Here is a 16,228-nt window from a genome sequence, read left to right as displayed (position 1 = left end):
AATTTTTCCTCCTCCAAATTGGCTCTTCTATACATTAGTAGCCACTTAAGTCCTTCCTGGAGCTGTATTCTAGTTATGTTAAAAAAAAAGCCAGAAAAAAGCATTCCAAAGAAAGTGATCCCATAGACTGGGTGGATGGTAGTTCCTCTCACTGGACGGCAGTTCATATTCATTGTTGAATTGATTTCGTACTAACAACTGTAATACAATATGCTACCAAAATCTTTCTTCCCTAAAGGAAAAAAAGTATCTTAGATTGGAGAGGAGGGGTCTTCTAGCAGGCCAAGATAACTCGAAAAGCCTGGCTGACAAGGATTTCCCCCACACCGTGGGTCACTACCATTGCAGTACTATCCGGAGTTTTACCCATTCCTGTTCTCTGATATTTCATACAATAAAAAGATCTTTTGAAACTGGGTTAACAATATATAAAACTACAGCTAGGCGCAATTTAAAAATATCCATTTCTTAACTCACTGCAGTGCCTGACCACATTGACACACAATAGCATGACAAACTGTATTTCTATTAGCTTTATAGCTTTAACATACTAACTCCAATAAATACTACTGCAGGGATGAGTAAAAACTAAAGTCAAAGAGAATAGAGGGAAAAACAGAATGGGAAAATAAAGTAGGAAAATGAATGGAGAACGTTTTCGTGCTGAGAAATTATAAACAACTCAAGAAGGAAGCCGAGTTATCATGACATAGGAAAATGCAATGGATTGAAAATTTTGTTTTGAATTGAGCCATTTGTTAAACTAGCAGCAAACTGTGTTATTAATAATAATATAGGAATATTTGATTTGTTTGTTTGTGGATTCTTTTGGCCTTTTCTTTGACATTTATTTGCAAGAACACTAGAGCATTCTTATTCTATTCAATATTTGGGTGAAAGAATACATGGAATATATTTCATCTTTCTTAAACACAATTGTCATGACCATGACTCTGGTCTAGGGGTGGATATAAGGCTCAAAGCCATAAAATCAAATATCAAATTCAAGAAATTTAAAAAATATATAAACAATTACATATAAATGTGACATAAATGGACTATTTCAGTCCATCTTGAGTAAATGAATATATGATGGTTTCTTACTGATAAATCGATCATCTGTAGAGGCAGCTTGTTAATGATTACACAAGGAATCATTCTATAGTATAGAACACTCACGTTTTAGGATGTTTCTTTGCTCTAATTCTTCAGTTGTGGGCCTCTGGCTCAGCCTCCTATGATGACAAAATGATATATTACAGGTTAAAAACAAGGTACCCTAGTAGGAGACTCAGAATAAAACAACAAAGCTCTATTTTTCATGTTTTGAGAAATAAAAATCCATTTTTAAAGCTGCAAAATAAAAGTCTCCTTCCCATTAGTTTGGAGACTACAGATCATGGCTGAGGCTGCTCACCAACCCCCATTACACAGTCTCCCTTCCTTTTAGCAACAGATCGGCCTGGATGTTAGCTAGGTACCTGACTACAGACTTCTGCCTCCCTAGAAGCCAGGTATCGTGCTGTGACTGAGTTTCTGCAATGGGATGTGAGCAGAATGATGTCTGTTACTTCCCCTTCTCATCCTTAAAATGCCTGGGTGCATGTTCCCTTCTTTCTCATTCCTTTTTCCACGGGCTAGAACTTCAGCATGATGGTGTGAGCCAGCTTTGATCATGCAGATGAGACCATCTAGGGAATGGGAGAGCAGGAAGACAGAACGAATGGGGCTGCCAGGCAGACTTCGAGGAGCCATGCTCCCACCCATACTGGATGGCCCACCTACCTGGGGACTGTCACGTGAAAAACAAATACACATACCTGGTTTGAACCACTGTAGTTTTTGGTCTCTGTTACAGCTTAGCTTATAGTCTAATTAATATATAGCTCATTAAGGTCTAAAACAGAATGCTGTGCCTGGCCGGGTAATCTTAACGTTAGGTAGTACTACTAATTCTAAATGTTTATGGCTATGACAGAAATGGTAAGAAGAATTGAAATTAATACTTTAAATATCTCAATAAAATGTTTGTTAAACTATGATCTTCATCAGAGCTACCTTGAAACTAACTTAATTGAGCAGACAAAGGAACTTGTTGAATATCTATGTCTATGCCAGCCAGGTTTTCTGCCATCCATGTCCCCATGTATCCTGTGCTACGTATCCGTATTATCAATATACTGTCTATTACACCCACAATAAGCCACCTTTCTTTTATTTATGGTGTCTCCTTCCTCTGGAACATCTTTCTCTCCTTTTCCATCTACTGAAATCTTACAGATGATTAAAATAATATCTTGAAGATACGTATTTGGCCTCTCCTGAAAGTGAGAATTAAAGGCTCCTGGTTCTTTGCTCATTTACAGCAATTTATACACAAGGACTATACATCTATTAAAGCACTTATCACACAGGTAATTATAAAAATAATAATTACAGCTGAGTCATACTTTTAAAAATCCAGGTACTGTGCTAGGTGCTTAGCTTATGTGATCTTGAATCCTTAAAACAATTCAGCAAGGTAGCAGCCAGTTTCAGTTTTACAGATGACGAAATGAGAGATTAACTAATCTGCCTAAGGTAAAACACTAGTAAATGCTAGCGCCAAGATTCATACTCAAATCCTTTGACTTAGATGTTTGTGCTTTTCACATGACTCCGTCATGCAACATATAATTCTGTCTCTCATTAGACATGGAGTTCTCTGTGGCTGGAACTGTGGGTGAATTACCTTTCAATGACAGTGATTAGATGTGCTGTTTGAACAAAAATAATTTTGTAAAATTTACATTTTAGTAACAGTGAAAACTCTGCTCTATTAACTTTTTTTTTTTTTTTTTTTTTTTTTTTGGTGAGACAGGGTCTGGCTTTGTTGCCCAGGCTGGAGTGCTGTGGCATGATCTCAGCTCACTGCAATCTCCACCTCCTGGGCTCAAGCGATCCTCCCACCTCAGCCTCACAAGTAGCTGGAACTACAGGCGTATGCCACCAAGCTCCGCTAATTTTTTCTTTTTTTGGTAGAGATGGGGTTTTGCCATGTTGCCCAGGCTGGTCTCAAACTTCTGGGCTCACGTGATCCACATCTCAGCCTCCCAAAGTGCTGGAATTACAGGCATGAAGCTACTGCGCCCCGCCCATTGACATTTTTGATAGATACAGTCTATGTATTTATAAAAGTTTTCGAACTTTTGGGGGTTGCAGTGGAATCCTAATCTGTAAGAGACAGAAGCTGTCTTAGTTGGATAGTTCGATCTGGGATGGAGAAGCCTCCTCCCATCCCAGCCCAAACACACACCTACACTCCCATTCCAGCCCAGACACACATCTACACTTCCCTAGCTCTTCCAGTAGATGCCTATGTATCATTTCCAGGGCATCCTTGATGAAGTGTTTAGAAAACTGGTACTTTATGGGATTTCACAGTGTCAACTTCTCACAGCGTTCTTCATTGGACCCTTGTTTTTGAACACTGGTTTGTTTTAATTTGTCATTGCTATAAATATCTTTGTAATAAACATCTTTGTAAGATATAGCATTTTCCCCCCTTTGGATTATTTACTTTTTATATAGTCCCCAAATGGAATTACCATGCAAAGAAACAGACTGCTTCATAATTCTCTTATCATATTGTTAAACTGTTCTTCAGAAATATTGAAAAAGGGCAATGTCTATGTGTCCTATTTGCTCATAAACTTGCCAACATTGGGTTTAATTTTTTTTTTTTTTTTTTTTTTTTGAGACGGAGTCTCGCTCTGTCGCCCAGGCTGGAGTGCAGTGGCGCGATCTTGGCTCACTGCAAGCTCTGCCTCCCGGGTTCATGCCATTCTCCTGCCTCAGCCTCCTGAGTAGCTGGGACTACAGGCACCCGCCACCACGCCCGGCTAATTTTTTATATTTTTAGTAGAGACGAGGTTTCACCGTGTTGGCCAGGATGGTCTTGATCTCCTGACCTTGTGATCTGCCCGCCTTGGCCTCCCAAAGTGCTGGGATTACAAGCATGAGCCACCGCACCCGGCCCATTGGGTTTAATTTTTAAATGTGCTTTACTAGTTTAACTGATGTATAATAATTTAAATGAATAATAAGAAACTTAATTTTACTGAGTGCTTGCTATGACCCAGGTACTAAAGAACCATTAGTGTATCATCTCCTTTAATTCTCCCAAGCTCTTGGGTTAGTTAGCTCTGTTTTACAGATGGGGCCAAGCAGGAGCTCTTTCCTGCCTTGACCTATAGACTGTATTTCTGCCAGTTCTGGATAAGCCCATACTAGGATGTTGAATAGCCACCTCTCATAATGGCTATGTTCATGATGATTTTCGTTAAATTTATCACAGCCCCAAATATCTTTTCAATCTGTGGCCACAGGCCTCTCATCCTATGTTGGCAGATGGTTTTTCTTTGGCCCACACTGAAAAAGGTGACATTTATTTCTATTAGGTTTCATTTTATGGAATGAATCCATTATGCCCTGATTCTATAAAGTACATCTATTGTCCTTCAAACTTCACGTTACCCATTTGATTAACTTGTCTGCTGATTTTTCTTCATTGATAAAAATGTTTACTTTCTTTCCATTTAATTATATATTCCTTCATTCCTTCCATTATGATTTTCTGGAAACGGATTTCTTGGGCCTGGAGTTAAGTGAATAGTTAAGTATTTAAAATGTGGTTGTTGCTATGCTGTGAATGCAATCTCCCTTTTTCATTGTATTTTTTTCTGTGTATCAATGTTATATAAATATAATGTTGATTTTTATAGGTTAATCTTACATCAAGCAAACCTGCTGAAATTATTATATATAGCAATTTTGGGTCAGTTTTTAGAGCTTTCTAGGTATACAGCCATGTATAATAATAGTATGTCTTTCCTACAATTTATACCTTTTCTTCACCACAAATAATCGTGACCAGACTTTTAGCATAGTAAGGTTAAGGAATTTTTCTTTGCTTCTATTTTTAAAGAAAATGACTTTAGGGTTTCTCCCTATAGTAAGATATTTAGCATATTTTTGTTAAATTTATTTTTAAATTTTTTTTGAGATGGAGTCTCACTCTGTTGCCCAGGCTGGTGTGCAGTGGTACAATCTCGGCTCACTGCAACCTCCGCCTCCCAAATTCCTGCCTCAGCCTCCGGAGTAGCTGGGATTACAGGTGCCAGTCATCATGGCCGGCTAATATTTGTATTTTTAGTAGAAATGGTATTTCACCATGTTGGCCAGGCCGGTCTCAAACTCCTGACCTCAGGAGATCTGCCTGCCTTGGCCTCCCAAAGTGCTGGGATTACAACTCCTCATTTGTTTAGGATTTTAACAAAAACTTACAAAATTTTCTTTACTGCTACTTTGACACTTATTGAGGTGGGTATATGATACTTCACACTTTTTTACTCCTTACTATGATAATACTATTATTATTTTATGCAAATATTATTCAATGATTTACATTCTTCTTCATGGTAAAACATAAACAAGAGTAATAAAACAATCAGAGAACCTAGAAGCATATACTCTCTTACATAGAGTAGAAAGTACACAACAGGAGACAGTATACAAAAGAAAATCGGGCAGAGCCCAGGAGCGAAATTCTAATTCTGGTTCTGCTACTCAGGAACTGCATGTCCTCGAGACATTTCCTTAATCTCTCTGGGCCTCAGAGAGGCCCCTTGTTTTTCCTTGGTAAGATGGCAAGTTTAGAATTGTAGGTTTTTCCAGCTCGATACCATTAATCACGTTAGTCCCTCTTGCTTCTGCTGGCTCTTTCCCGAAGCCAGAAATGGTCACAGGTTAGGGCTGAATTAAGAAGACGAGAGCGAGAGAGACCACTGGTAAACATTCCCAAATTTCTTCCAGAGTCGCAAGAGGGTTTACGGAACAGAGAGACCCTCTAAGCGTCCCCCGAGGTTCCCTGGTAGGCTGTGCTTTTCCTTCAGATAGACGCCACAGCTGCTGTCTCTGACACCTTTCTGCACAACTCAGCCGTAAGGAGGTGCCTTAGGGGTTACTCTTCCTCTGGAGAAATGGTCAGCAGCCTCCGTGCCAATCCTGCCTCCAGTTATACCACTTCCAGGCAAGGACAGCAATTTTCCCCCCACCTCCAAATCCTGCTCTGGGATTCTAGACAGTTCCTTTCTCCCAGTTATGCACCCTGTTGTGTATGCAGAGTAAGATAAGTCAGCAGAACAACTAATTCTTACACGTGCTTAAACTGATCATCAAAAATAAGACCTCTGGCATGAATGAATACTCACTTCTATTAAAACTGCCAGTTAAAGGGACTTGTAAAGTCACCAGTGGCAAAAGCAAATATCCTATACAATGGTTGGAGGCAGGAAGAGACGTCAGATGATCCATTTACTTGAAGTTGGAAAGGGGATGTTTAGATATGAGGGTTAAGGCTGCCTGACTTGGATGGAGCCAGACCATTGAAGGCAACTAATATTTCTGCAGTCTCACAGTCCACAGGGCAGAACCTCACGGCATTCCCAGGAATGCTAGTGAGTCCATAAATTAGGCCAGGATTGTTGAGGAAACTGTGATCTGCAGGCCAAATCCAGCTTTATGAATAAATAAAGTTTTATTGGAACATGGCCACACTCATTTGTTTATCTATTATTTATGGCTGCTTTTATGCTACAGCAGCGCAGTTGAGTAGCTGCAACAGAGACTGTCTGGCCAGCAAAGCCTGAAATGTGTGCCAACTGGTCTTTAAAAAAAAGTTTTTGACTCCCGGAATAGGCTTTGGTGACCTCAAAGCCATTGGCTAGCTGGGCCAAAGGACAGGTTCTTCGAGTGGTTCATCATGCAAGACCAACTTTAAAAGACCCAGTAGGCCAGATGTATCTGTACATGAGGAATTCACAATGAACCCAGTTAGGTAGGAAGCTTTGGGAAGGAGAAAAATGCAAATTAGTCAGTACTGTCCTAAAATGCTAGCAATTACCTGACTAACTTGGTTCCAATTTGTTGTCGGATTTCCTGTCTCTCTTCTTCAGATGTACGCTGCAAGATGTTTTTGTCCTCTAGTTCTTTCTTAGATGGTCTGTTGCCAAGTTTGATAGCAAGAGTATCCCTCCGGCGTATTTTACTTGCCAAAGCACCTGAGGATTGAAAAAGAGCAGAAATGCAGAGAGAGAGGCTTTTAGCCAGTGGCACTCGGGTTACACATGGTATGGACTTTAAATAGAGCCCAGACCAAATTCTTTCTCCTCATGCAGGAGAAGAATCTTAATTAACCTAAGGAAAAAAAGACTTTGAGTTGGATGCAGTTCATTTTGAGAAGACTGAAGAGCTATTTCTTTTTAACGTTCTGAAAAATATTGGGACACCATGAAAAAACTTAGAAGTACTACTTCATCGTTTGGAAAGTGATAGCTGCAGTTTATTTTGCTGAGAGGGTGGATCATAGAAATGAATGATTGCACAATGCTTTTCCTTTCTCAAGTTTAAAAAACTTAGTTCTTTTGCTTTTATTCTGTACAGTTAATCCTTGTCTCCTCCTTTCCTCTACTCAGACGCCATCCTGGCAGAGTCTACCAATGTTTAACCCTTAATTACCCCAGAATCCTGAAAATTTCAACAAATGATAAGTAACACCACATGGAAGATAATGGTTTCATTTTATTTTATTTTTTGCTCCATGCAAATTAAAAGGGATTTGAAAAAGTGCCATTAAATCACTAATATAGTAATAACTTGCCATAATCTACAAATTCAGTCCCACACTGAATCCCTCCCATGTTATCCTGCTCAAAGTTAAAAAAAAAATAAAAGCACTTTCCATATCTCTAAGTTATATTAGGTTGACGCAAAAGTAATTGTGGTTTTTGCCATTATTTTTAATACATAAATGATATTATTATTTCCTAGAAGGCCTACTATCTTACTTATTGTGGAAGTATGATTGTTTTTAATGTTAACAAGGTATTTAGCATTCTTTTTATTATTATTTTTTGAGATGGAGTCTCGCTCTGTCTCCCAGGCTGGAGTGCAGTGGCAAGATCTCAGCTCAGTGCAACTTCTGCCTCCTGGGTTCAAGCGATTCTCCTGCATCAGCCTCCAGAGCAGCCGGAATTACAGGTGTGCGCTACCATGCCCATCTGGTTTTTGTATTTTTAGTAAAGATAGGGCTTCACCATGTTGGCTAGGCTAGTCTCGAACTCCTGACCTCAAGGGATTCACCCACCTTAGCCTCCCAAAATCACAGACGTGAGCCTCCGTGCCCAGCCTCTTAATGCTAATGAGGTATTTGGCATTCTTGACTCATTCCTCCTTCCCCTTTCTATAAATCCCAGTACAAAAGAGAGTGAAAATTTCAAACACCTCCAATGAGTAAGCCTATGAATCTGCACTGACTTTCTTTCTTCAACAATGGGCCCAGAGTGGAAGGGCTCTCTTTGGTCATAGTGAGAAAGGTCTCTGTTATTAGAAAGCTTTGATTCTCAGCACAAATACTAATATGCACATCTAGCTCATCTAGCTCATCAACAAAGGCCAGATCCAGTCGTGTGACATCATCTTCTGGAAAGGCCTCCCATCAAAAGCTAAACTTTAGGATACACACATTTCTAATTTGAGAAAGGAGGATGAGGGGAAAGAAAACATCAGATGTCTGGTTCCTAATGAGGCTTTTATTCTTTATAAACTGCAGCTGCTTCTGCTTATCACCCACGCTCCTCCCTGCCTCTTGAAAACAGTCTTACTTTCTCCACTGCCATCCTCATCTTCGTCTTCGTCCTCATCATCGGTGTACAAGATAGGCCCATCCGAGTCAGAGTCATTGGCTTGGTATTCCCTGTGGACTTCATCTTCTGAGGCACTAAAGGATTCTGAAGATTCGCCCATCAGCCCAGGAGTCAGTAGCTGAGGCACTGTCTTCCCCAGCTCCTCTTTGGTTGTGAAACTGTTAAAGGCAGAAAAGCATGGGAGTGATGTGAAGCTCAGAGCAACCCTTGGGGGCACCACACCATGAAAAAGAGCTCTAGTTTCATGGGCTTCCTTCAGGCTGGGGAAAGCAGACACTCGACATAGGCCAGGCTAAAGTCACTGAAATGAAACCTTAATTCTCAAGGTTTTACATTTTTCATCTGTAAAATGCAAAGGCTTGGTATCTGATACATTTAGCAAACAAATAGGGTAAAACTACATTTTGCAAATTATTTTTTCCATAGCAATGGGGGTTCAGCGGAAAGAATAATGAGCTAGAGGCTCCTGGATATTTGACATTGTCTGCACTTTTTCTTTGACCTGTATGAACTCCTGCTTATCCTTCAAGTGTCAGCTACAGCCTCAGCTCCTTCAGGAAGCTTTCATGGGCCTTCAGTTTAATTCCTTGCCCCCACGTCTGTCCCATGGGGACCTGAAGACAACCCCGCTATAGTGCTTAGCGTACTACACCTTGACCACCCATTGCTTCTCTGCCTTCTCAATCCCACAAGTTCCTGGAAAAGGGAGACTCATTGTTTTGCATCACAGCACCCAGAAGGTAATGACATAGAAAAGTACATCTTCTTTCATTAATACACGGCTGGGTTCGGTGGCTCACACCTGTAACCCCAGCACTTTGGAAGGCTGAAGCAGGAGAATCACTTGAGCCTAGGAGTTCAAGACCAGCCTGGGCAACATAGGGGACCTTGTCTCCACTAAAAATACAAAATATTAGCTGGGAGTGGTGGCCGGCACCTGTAATCCCAACTACTCGGGAGGCTGAGGCAGGAGAGTCACTTGAACCCGGGAGGTGGAGGTTGCAGTGAGCCGAGATCGCGCCACTGCACTCTAGCCTGGGCAACAAGAGCAAAACTCCATCTCAAAAATAAATAAATTAAATAAATACATAAATAAAATAAAATAAAATAATAAAAAATTAGCTGGGCATGGTGGTGCTTGCCTGTAGTCCCAGCTACTCAGGAGGCTGAGGTGGTAGGACTGCTTGAGCCTGGGAAGTCGAGACTGCAGTGAGCCATGCTAGCACCACTGTACTCCAGCCTGGGTAACAGAGTGAGACCCTGTCTCAAAAAAAAAAAAAAAAAATATATATATATATATATATATATATGAATTAATCCTGCTTTTATCCCAATATGTAAATAGTAAAAACTCATTTATCCTATGTGTGTTTGCATTTTTAAAACTGCCTCTTGTAATATAATAGACAATGTGCAAGTTAAATAAACTTTTTAGAAAAAAGGTAATATGCACTCTAGCCCGGGGGGCAGAGCGAGACTCCATCTCAAAAAAAAAGAAAGAAAGAAAGAAAGAAAGAAAGAAAGAAAAAAGGTGATATGCAAGGATGCAATAATTTTCTATTATTTACCCTGGTAAAAGTCTATGGTTTAAAGAGTTACCATTAATGTACAAAGATTGCCAATTTTCAAAGACTAGACTAAAAAATACATAGTAATTTACATAAAAACATCACATCAAAAATAATGTAATCTTCATTTTAAGACACAAAGATCCCCCAAATTGCTTTCCGGTAAAAAGTTCTTCCAGCAATAAACACAGATAAACTTTATCAGAATACGAGGTATTTAAAACTCTACTTTGTAGTTATAAACCTGAGTGAGCACTGTCAAAATTTTGTTTCTCACTTATCAGAAAAACCCAACAGACTATATTCTCGTTCTCAAAGAGGGAAATAGGAAATCTCATTTTTATTGTGTAAAATATACATAACATAAAATTAGCCATTTTAACCATTTTTAAGTGTACAGTTCACTGGCGTTAGGCACATTCACATCACTGTGTAACCATCACCATCAACCATCTTCAGAACTTTTTCATCTTCCCAAATTGAAACTCTACCCATTAAACAACTCCCCATAACCATTATCTCCCAGCCATTGGCAACTACCATTCTACTTTTTCTCTCTATAATTTGACTATTCTAAGCACCTTCTCTAAGAGAAATTATACAATGTTTGTCTTTTTGTATGTAACATACTTCACTTAGCATAATGTCTTCAAGGTTCCTTCATTCATGTCGTAACATGTGTGAGAATCTGCTTCCTTTTTAAGGCTGAATGATATTCCACTCTATGTATATAACACATGTTGTTTATCCATTCATCAGTCAATAGACATTTGCGTGTTTTCACCTTTTGGCTATTGTGAATGATACTGCTTTGAGCACTGGTGTACAAATTCAAGTGCCTGCTTTCAATTATTTTGGCTATACACATGGAGGTAGAATTGCTGGATCACATGGTAATTCTATGTTTAATTTTTTGAGGAACCATCATACTGTTTTCTACAGTGTGAAATCTCATCTTAAATAAGAGAAGATCTATTTTTATGGGAAAAATTTTCCACAGTCTGGGTTTTTAGTTGATTGCCACTGGAAGCCATTCTTGTTTGAATTGGCTGCCATTATGGGTGATCACAGCACATTTAAAATACATGCCAATTAATAATATGTTCTGAATAACAGAACAAATTTGAGAGATGAGTCCTTTATTTGTTGGTGTCATTGTTCACTAATTAATTATCATATTGATTATTATTCTAATCTTACTATTTGTATTTTGTTTCATGGTTTTCAAAGAGTCCAGCATACATCTACAATTTACAAGTATTCTATTGTATAAGGAGGGCAGATAACTTATAGCTCATGGAATCAAAGAAGACCGTGAGTGAGTTGCCTAACCAAGGTAGCAAGTCTTGTCTAGAATCCAGACTGAAGACTCTTGGTCTACCTATTACATTTTACGTTTATTATACTATTATATTTTACACTTAATGAGTTATGCTATAAATTATATCTGATGTTAAATATATTCCAAATTTGTATTAATCAACTCATGACTTACCCCTCATTTTTCCCCCTCGGGTTCCTGGGCACACTGGACAATATAGTGCATTCTATACATGTTTGTGAAAATGAACTGTACAAAGTAGCCTTTTGGATATGGCCTCCAAATGGACTTATTAGTATTTACCTTATATTGTATGACACATATGTGTTACTGATGAAGCTGCCCATGAATGGAAGCCTACCAAATAATTAGTACCCTGCCATATGGGAAGAGAGGTAGGTATTTTTATACATAGCCACTTGTCTTCTTGAAAGTTTTGATATTTGTATTCCAAACAGAAGTCTCTTCACAAAATGACAAGATTTTCACACATTAGTTGATGAAACATAACTCAGAGGGAAAGTTCTAAGTAAAGCAAGTGACTAAGACCAGATATTCTAATCCAAATATCCACTTGAAAAAGGCAGAAGGAATTTGGAAGGAAATTTGAGAGACTACTTACTCCAGGTTCATTAATTCAAGAGCAAACACAAACCATCCCTGTAGGATGAAATGAAATTTAAATTTTGAAGAATATACAGAGAAGAAAATCCCTATGGCGTCTTCTAGGAAAGCATTATAACTACCTTGATGGACAGGAATATCTATTATAAATAGCCTCAATGGCTAATGATGTACTAAGCTCACTCCCTCTGATTATAGTCCCAGTAGGAATGAAGAACAGATGCTTACCTCTTTGGTCTGACAGTTCTTCATATACTTGAGATGAAGACTGATATTAAGCCCTTAGTATGTTGTGTGGTGCTTAGCACAATAAAATGCACTCCTTAAATATTTGTGGAAATGAACAGGATAGTGTCAGGCCACCTTCGGATATGAGCTCTCTGAGTGTTTAAGACTATATCAGGAAGCACTTTACATGTTGCACCTTATTCTTTAGTATATTGAACAATAATCCCATATACCCAATCTAGTTCCCAAAATTCAGATGTTACCTTAAACATTATACTTCCTGGGCACATCAGACAATATTTTGGTAAAAGCTAGTCTTAACTATATTGCCTTGCTCACTTTTGTATCCTTGGTGCTTAGTACATTGCCCAGCACAGAAAAGGCAATCAAAAAATATATGCTGTAAGAATGAATGTTCAGTTCTAATGGCTGGAAGTGATTGCAATGTTGGAAAATACTCAGTATAGTTAAATGAAGATATTTGCTATGTGCTGGAAGTATTAAGAATGCTGCTAGGGTTTGAATGCGTCCCTCAGAATTCATGGGTTAAAATTTAATCCCAGCTGGGTATGGTGGCTCATGCCTATAGTCCCAGAACTTTGGAAGGCCGAGGTGGGCGGATCACAAGGTCAGGAGTTCGAGACCAGCCTGGCTTATATGGTGAAACCCCTTCTCTACTAAAAATACAAAAATTAGCCAGGCATGGTGGCAGGCGCCCATAGTCCCAGCTACTGGGGAGGCTGAGGCAGGAGAATCGCTTGAACCTGGGAGGCAGAGGTTGAGGTGAGCCGAGATCATGCCACTGTACTCCAGCCTGGGTGACAGAGCAAGATTCTGTCTCAAAAAAACAAAACAAACAAACAAACAAACAAACAAAAAACTTCATCTTCAGTGTGAAAGTGTTGAGAGGTAGGGCCTAGAGGGAGGTGTTTAAGTCATGAAGGCTCTGCCCTCGTGAATAGATTAATGCCATTTTCAAAAGGGCTCACAGGGGTAGGTTCACTCTGTTGTGCTCTCTGCCCTTCCACCTTCCACCATGTGATGACATGGAAAGAAGATCCTTGCCAAATGCTGCTGCCTTGATCTTGGACTTCTCAGCCCCTAAGACTATGAGCCAATATTCTAATCATTATAAATTACCCAGTCTCAGGTACTCTATTACAGCAGCACAAAATGTCCTAAGAAAGACACCATAACCGTTCATTTCAATAAATCTTCTTTTCCCATATCTTTTATTAAAATGTCAAACAAAGAAAATAAATTAATTTGTAATTTATTTGTAATAATTAATAATTGTAATTATTAATATTTCCTTCAAATATTGGTGCTCAAAATGACTTAAAAAAACCCAAAGAAACTAACAGAAGAGAAATGGCAGTAGAAGTAGAAGCCATTGCTTTGGAAAACATGAAATTATTCATTCAGAGCATGGAATTGGGTATACATTCTGGCTTCACCACCACCAACTGGGCAGTCTGGTGCAAACTATTTTAGCTCTCTCAGTGCCAGTTTTCTTATCTATAAAACAGGGATACTTTTGGGAAGACTTGTATAAATAAAATGATAATACATGTACAGTGCTTAGTTCCTGACATTAAATGAGTATTCAATAAATAAAGGTCATTATCATTAGCAATTAAATAATTAAAGTTGATATCTTAGTCTCTTGACCAAAACCAACCTAATTAATGTAATAATTCTTTTAAGTCTAACATGACAGATTGTTTTGAAAGAGAACCTTTTACATGATTTGAACAATGAATACAGGTTTTGTTCTTAGACTCAGGAGCAAAAAGCCAGGATGCAAGAACTCTAAGCCTTTGCTAGACAGAATTTATCATTGCGTCTACTATACTCTGACAGCCATCCATCCCTTCATACCTGTGGGACAGGGCTAATATGTTTTATTTACCTGTAAGTAGGATATTTATAGGACTTTGTCAGTGATGAAATGCAAAGAATGAAAGAGAATGAGGAGCCTTGGATGAACCCCAGGTTTCCAGCTTGGGCAACTGGGTGATGGTAAAGCAACTAACCCACGAACTGGATGAGGGTGAGTTAACATTGAGTTCTTTGGCCCATTTTGTTCAGGTACCTTCTTAAATGAAACTAAGACTACTTGAGCACTATTTTTTATCTTCCATTATACTCTACAAAATCTAGCAATAGGGTCATCTTATCTTCAATGCTGCTTCCGCAATGTTAAAGTAGGCTGACTTTTTCTATAACCATCTTAAATCCCTTTTTTATTTTCTTTCAACAATTCAATGAGCATCCTTTGTGTGCCTGTGGCATATCAGACTCTGGAGTGGTTGCTGGGCACACAGAGGTATATAAAACATGTTGGCTAATTCTGTCCCACAGGGTTGTCTAAGTATAGTAGACACAATAACCAATTCTGTCTAGAAGTATTGAATGGCTTCACAGAGGACATAACATTTAAGCTGGGTGGGAATTTAAAGAAACAAGAAAGGGGACAACTCTACTGCTGGAGAAAAAAGAGTTCAAATTTGAGAGTTCTCTTCCGATCTTCTTTATGTTCTTGGAGAAGGCGAAGGCTCAGTAACTTGCTGACATGAGTGGGTAAGCACAATGGTAAAGTAAAGATTTAAAATAAGCACTGAAAGGAAAGAGAATGGAACTGTGGACTGTTGAGCAGTGCTGAAGCAGGTTCTAACTGTACTTGAAAACACCGATCTCAAGTGGTATTTGTCAGCTCTACCAATGTAATTTTCTCCAGTAGCCTAGGCATTCCCAGGGCAGGGCTCTGACAAAGCAATGGTTGGATCACATGTATGCCTACCTAAGACTCAGTAGATTAAATTATAAAAGAAAGCAAACCCGGTGCTTCATTTCCAACAGAATATATTAGTGATCTTTAGTTCTCAGATAAAATAGGGGGTTTGTTCCCCAACTCACCATTTTGCATTTTCTCTGTTAACACTTAAGCCAGTGCCTGAGTAGAGAGTGGTTCTGTTCGTCGGCTCTTCAGCCCAAAGAAGCTGACTTGGGTCTAAGGCAGAGACGGGCAGGTCAGCTCCAACGCTGACGAGGACAACTGGAGTGTCTGAGGCAGTAATGCACTGATCCTCAAGAGGGAGAGGGGGGGCCGGAGGAGAAGGTGCTGGAGCCACAGGGGGTGGAGGGACCATGGACTTGGATTTGCCTGTGTTCTGCTCCTCAGCTCCAGGGACAGTCTGTTCGAGTTTGAAACTCTCCACTCTGGTCTCTGAAGGCTCTCCTCTAAGGTCGGATGTGCCAGAAGTGGTTGTGTCTGAGGACAGGCGAGAAGTCATTGGCTGCTTGCCAGTTTTTTTCTTGCCCTTGGTGGTCCCCACTGTCCCTGTTTTGCTAGAAACTGTCTCCTTTGAAGCTTTGGGACGAGATGAGGTGGATGAAGTGGATGGCGAAGCTGATGCTTTAGAGCCAGTTGTTTTTTTTGAATGAGAGGAGCCAGCTACAACAGAGAGACTTTGCATTAAAAAATCAAAGAATACAATGCTTTTTAAAATAAAGTAACCAAGGTGTAACTGTCAACAACATTTAAAATGTTCCCTTTAGAATTTGTTGAATAAATGTATAAGAGAAAATAGGCTAATCATGATAATAGTCTTGTCTTCTGCCCCTCCCTTCCTCCAATCCAGCAAGGAGCAAGTGATGTTTACGGCAAAACTCAGAGGAACAAGAGTCCTCTATCTTCTCTCACTTTAGTCTTTATCTGAGCCAGCCAAAGGGAGAATCTT

The 16,228-nt window shown here is 39.4% G+C and overlaps 1 protein-coding gene across 8 annotated transcripts in view; it reads right to left on the bottom strand.

The window, feature by feature from the left end:
- The window catches only part of PHACTR2 (phosphatase and actin regulator 2), a 298,625-nt gene that overhangs the window by 57,966 nt on the left and 224,431 nt on the right, over positions 1–16,228 (bottom strand). For all 8 annotated transcript variants that reach the window (XM_063724674.1, XM_063724676.1, XM_063724677.1 and 5 more), the window contains 4 exon segments: positions 15,405–15,942; positions 8,703–8,902; positions 6,944–7,100; positions 1,180–1,235 (listed from right to left, as the gene is read on the bottom strand). In XM_063724674.1, coding sequence (XP_063580744.1) covers positions 1,180–1,235; positions 6,944–7,100; positions 8,703–8,902; positions 15,405–15,942 — 951 coding nt within the window.

This window comes from Pongo abelii, chromosome 5 (assembly GCF_028885655.2).
Source record: "Pongo abelii isolate AG06213 chromosome 5, NHGRI_mPonAbe1-v2.0_pri, whole genome shotgun sequence".
Taxonomy (NCBI): domain Eukaryota; kingdom Metazoa; phylum Chordata; class Mammalia; order Primates; family Hominidae; genus Pongo; species Pongo abelii.
The sequence above is the reverse complement of the archived record's forward strand: the minus strand, read 5'-3'. Positions and strand labels throughout refer to the sequence as shown.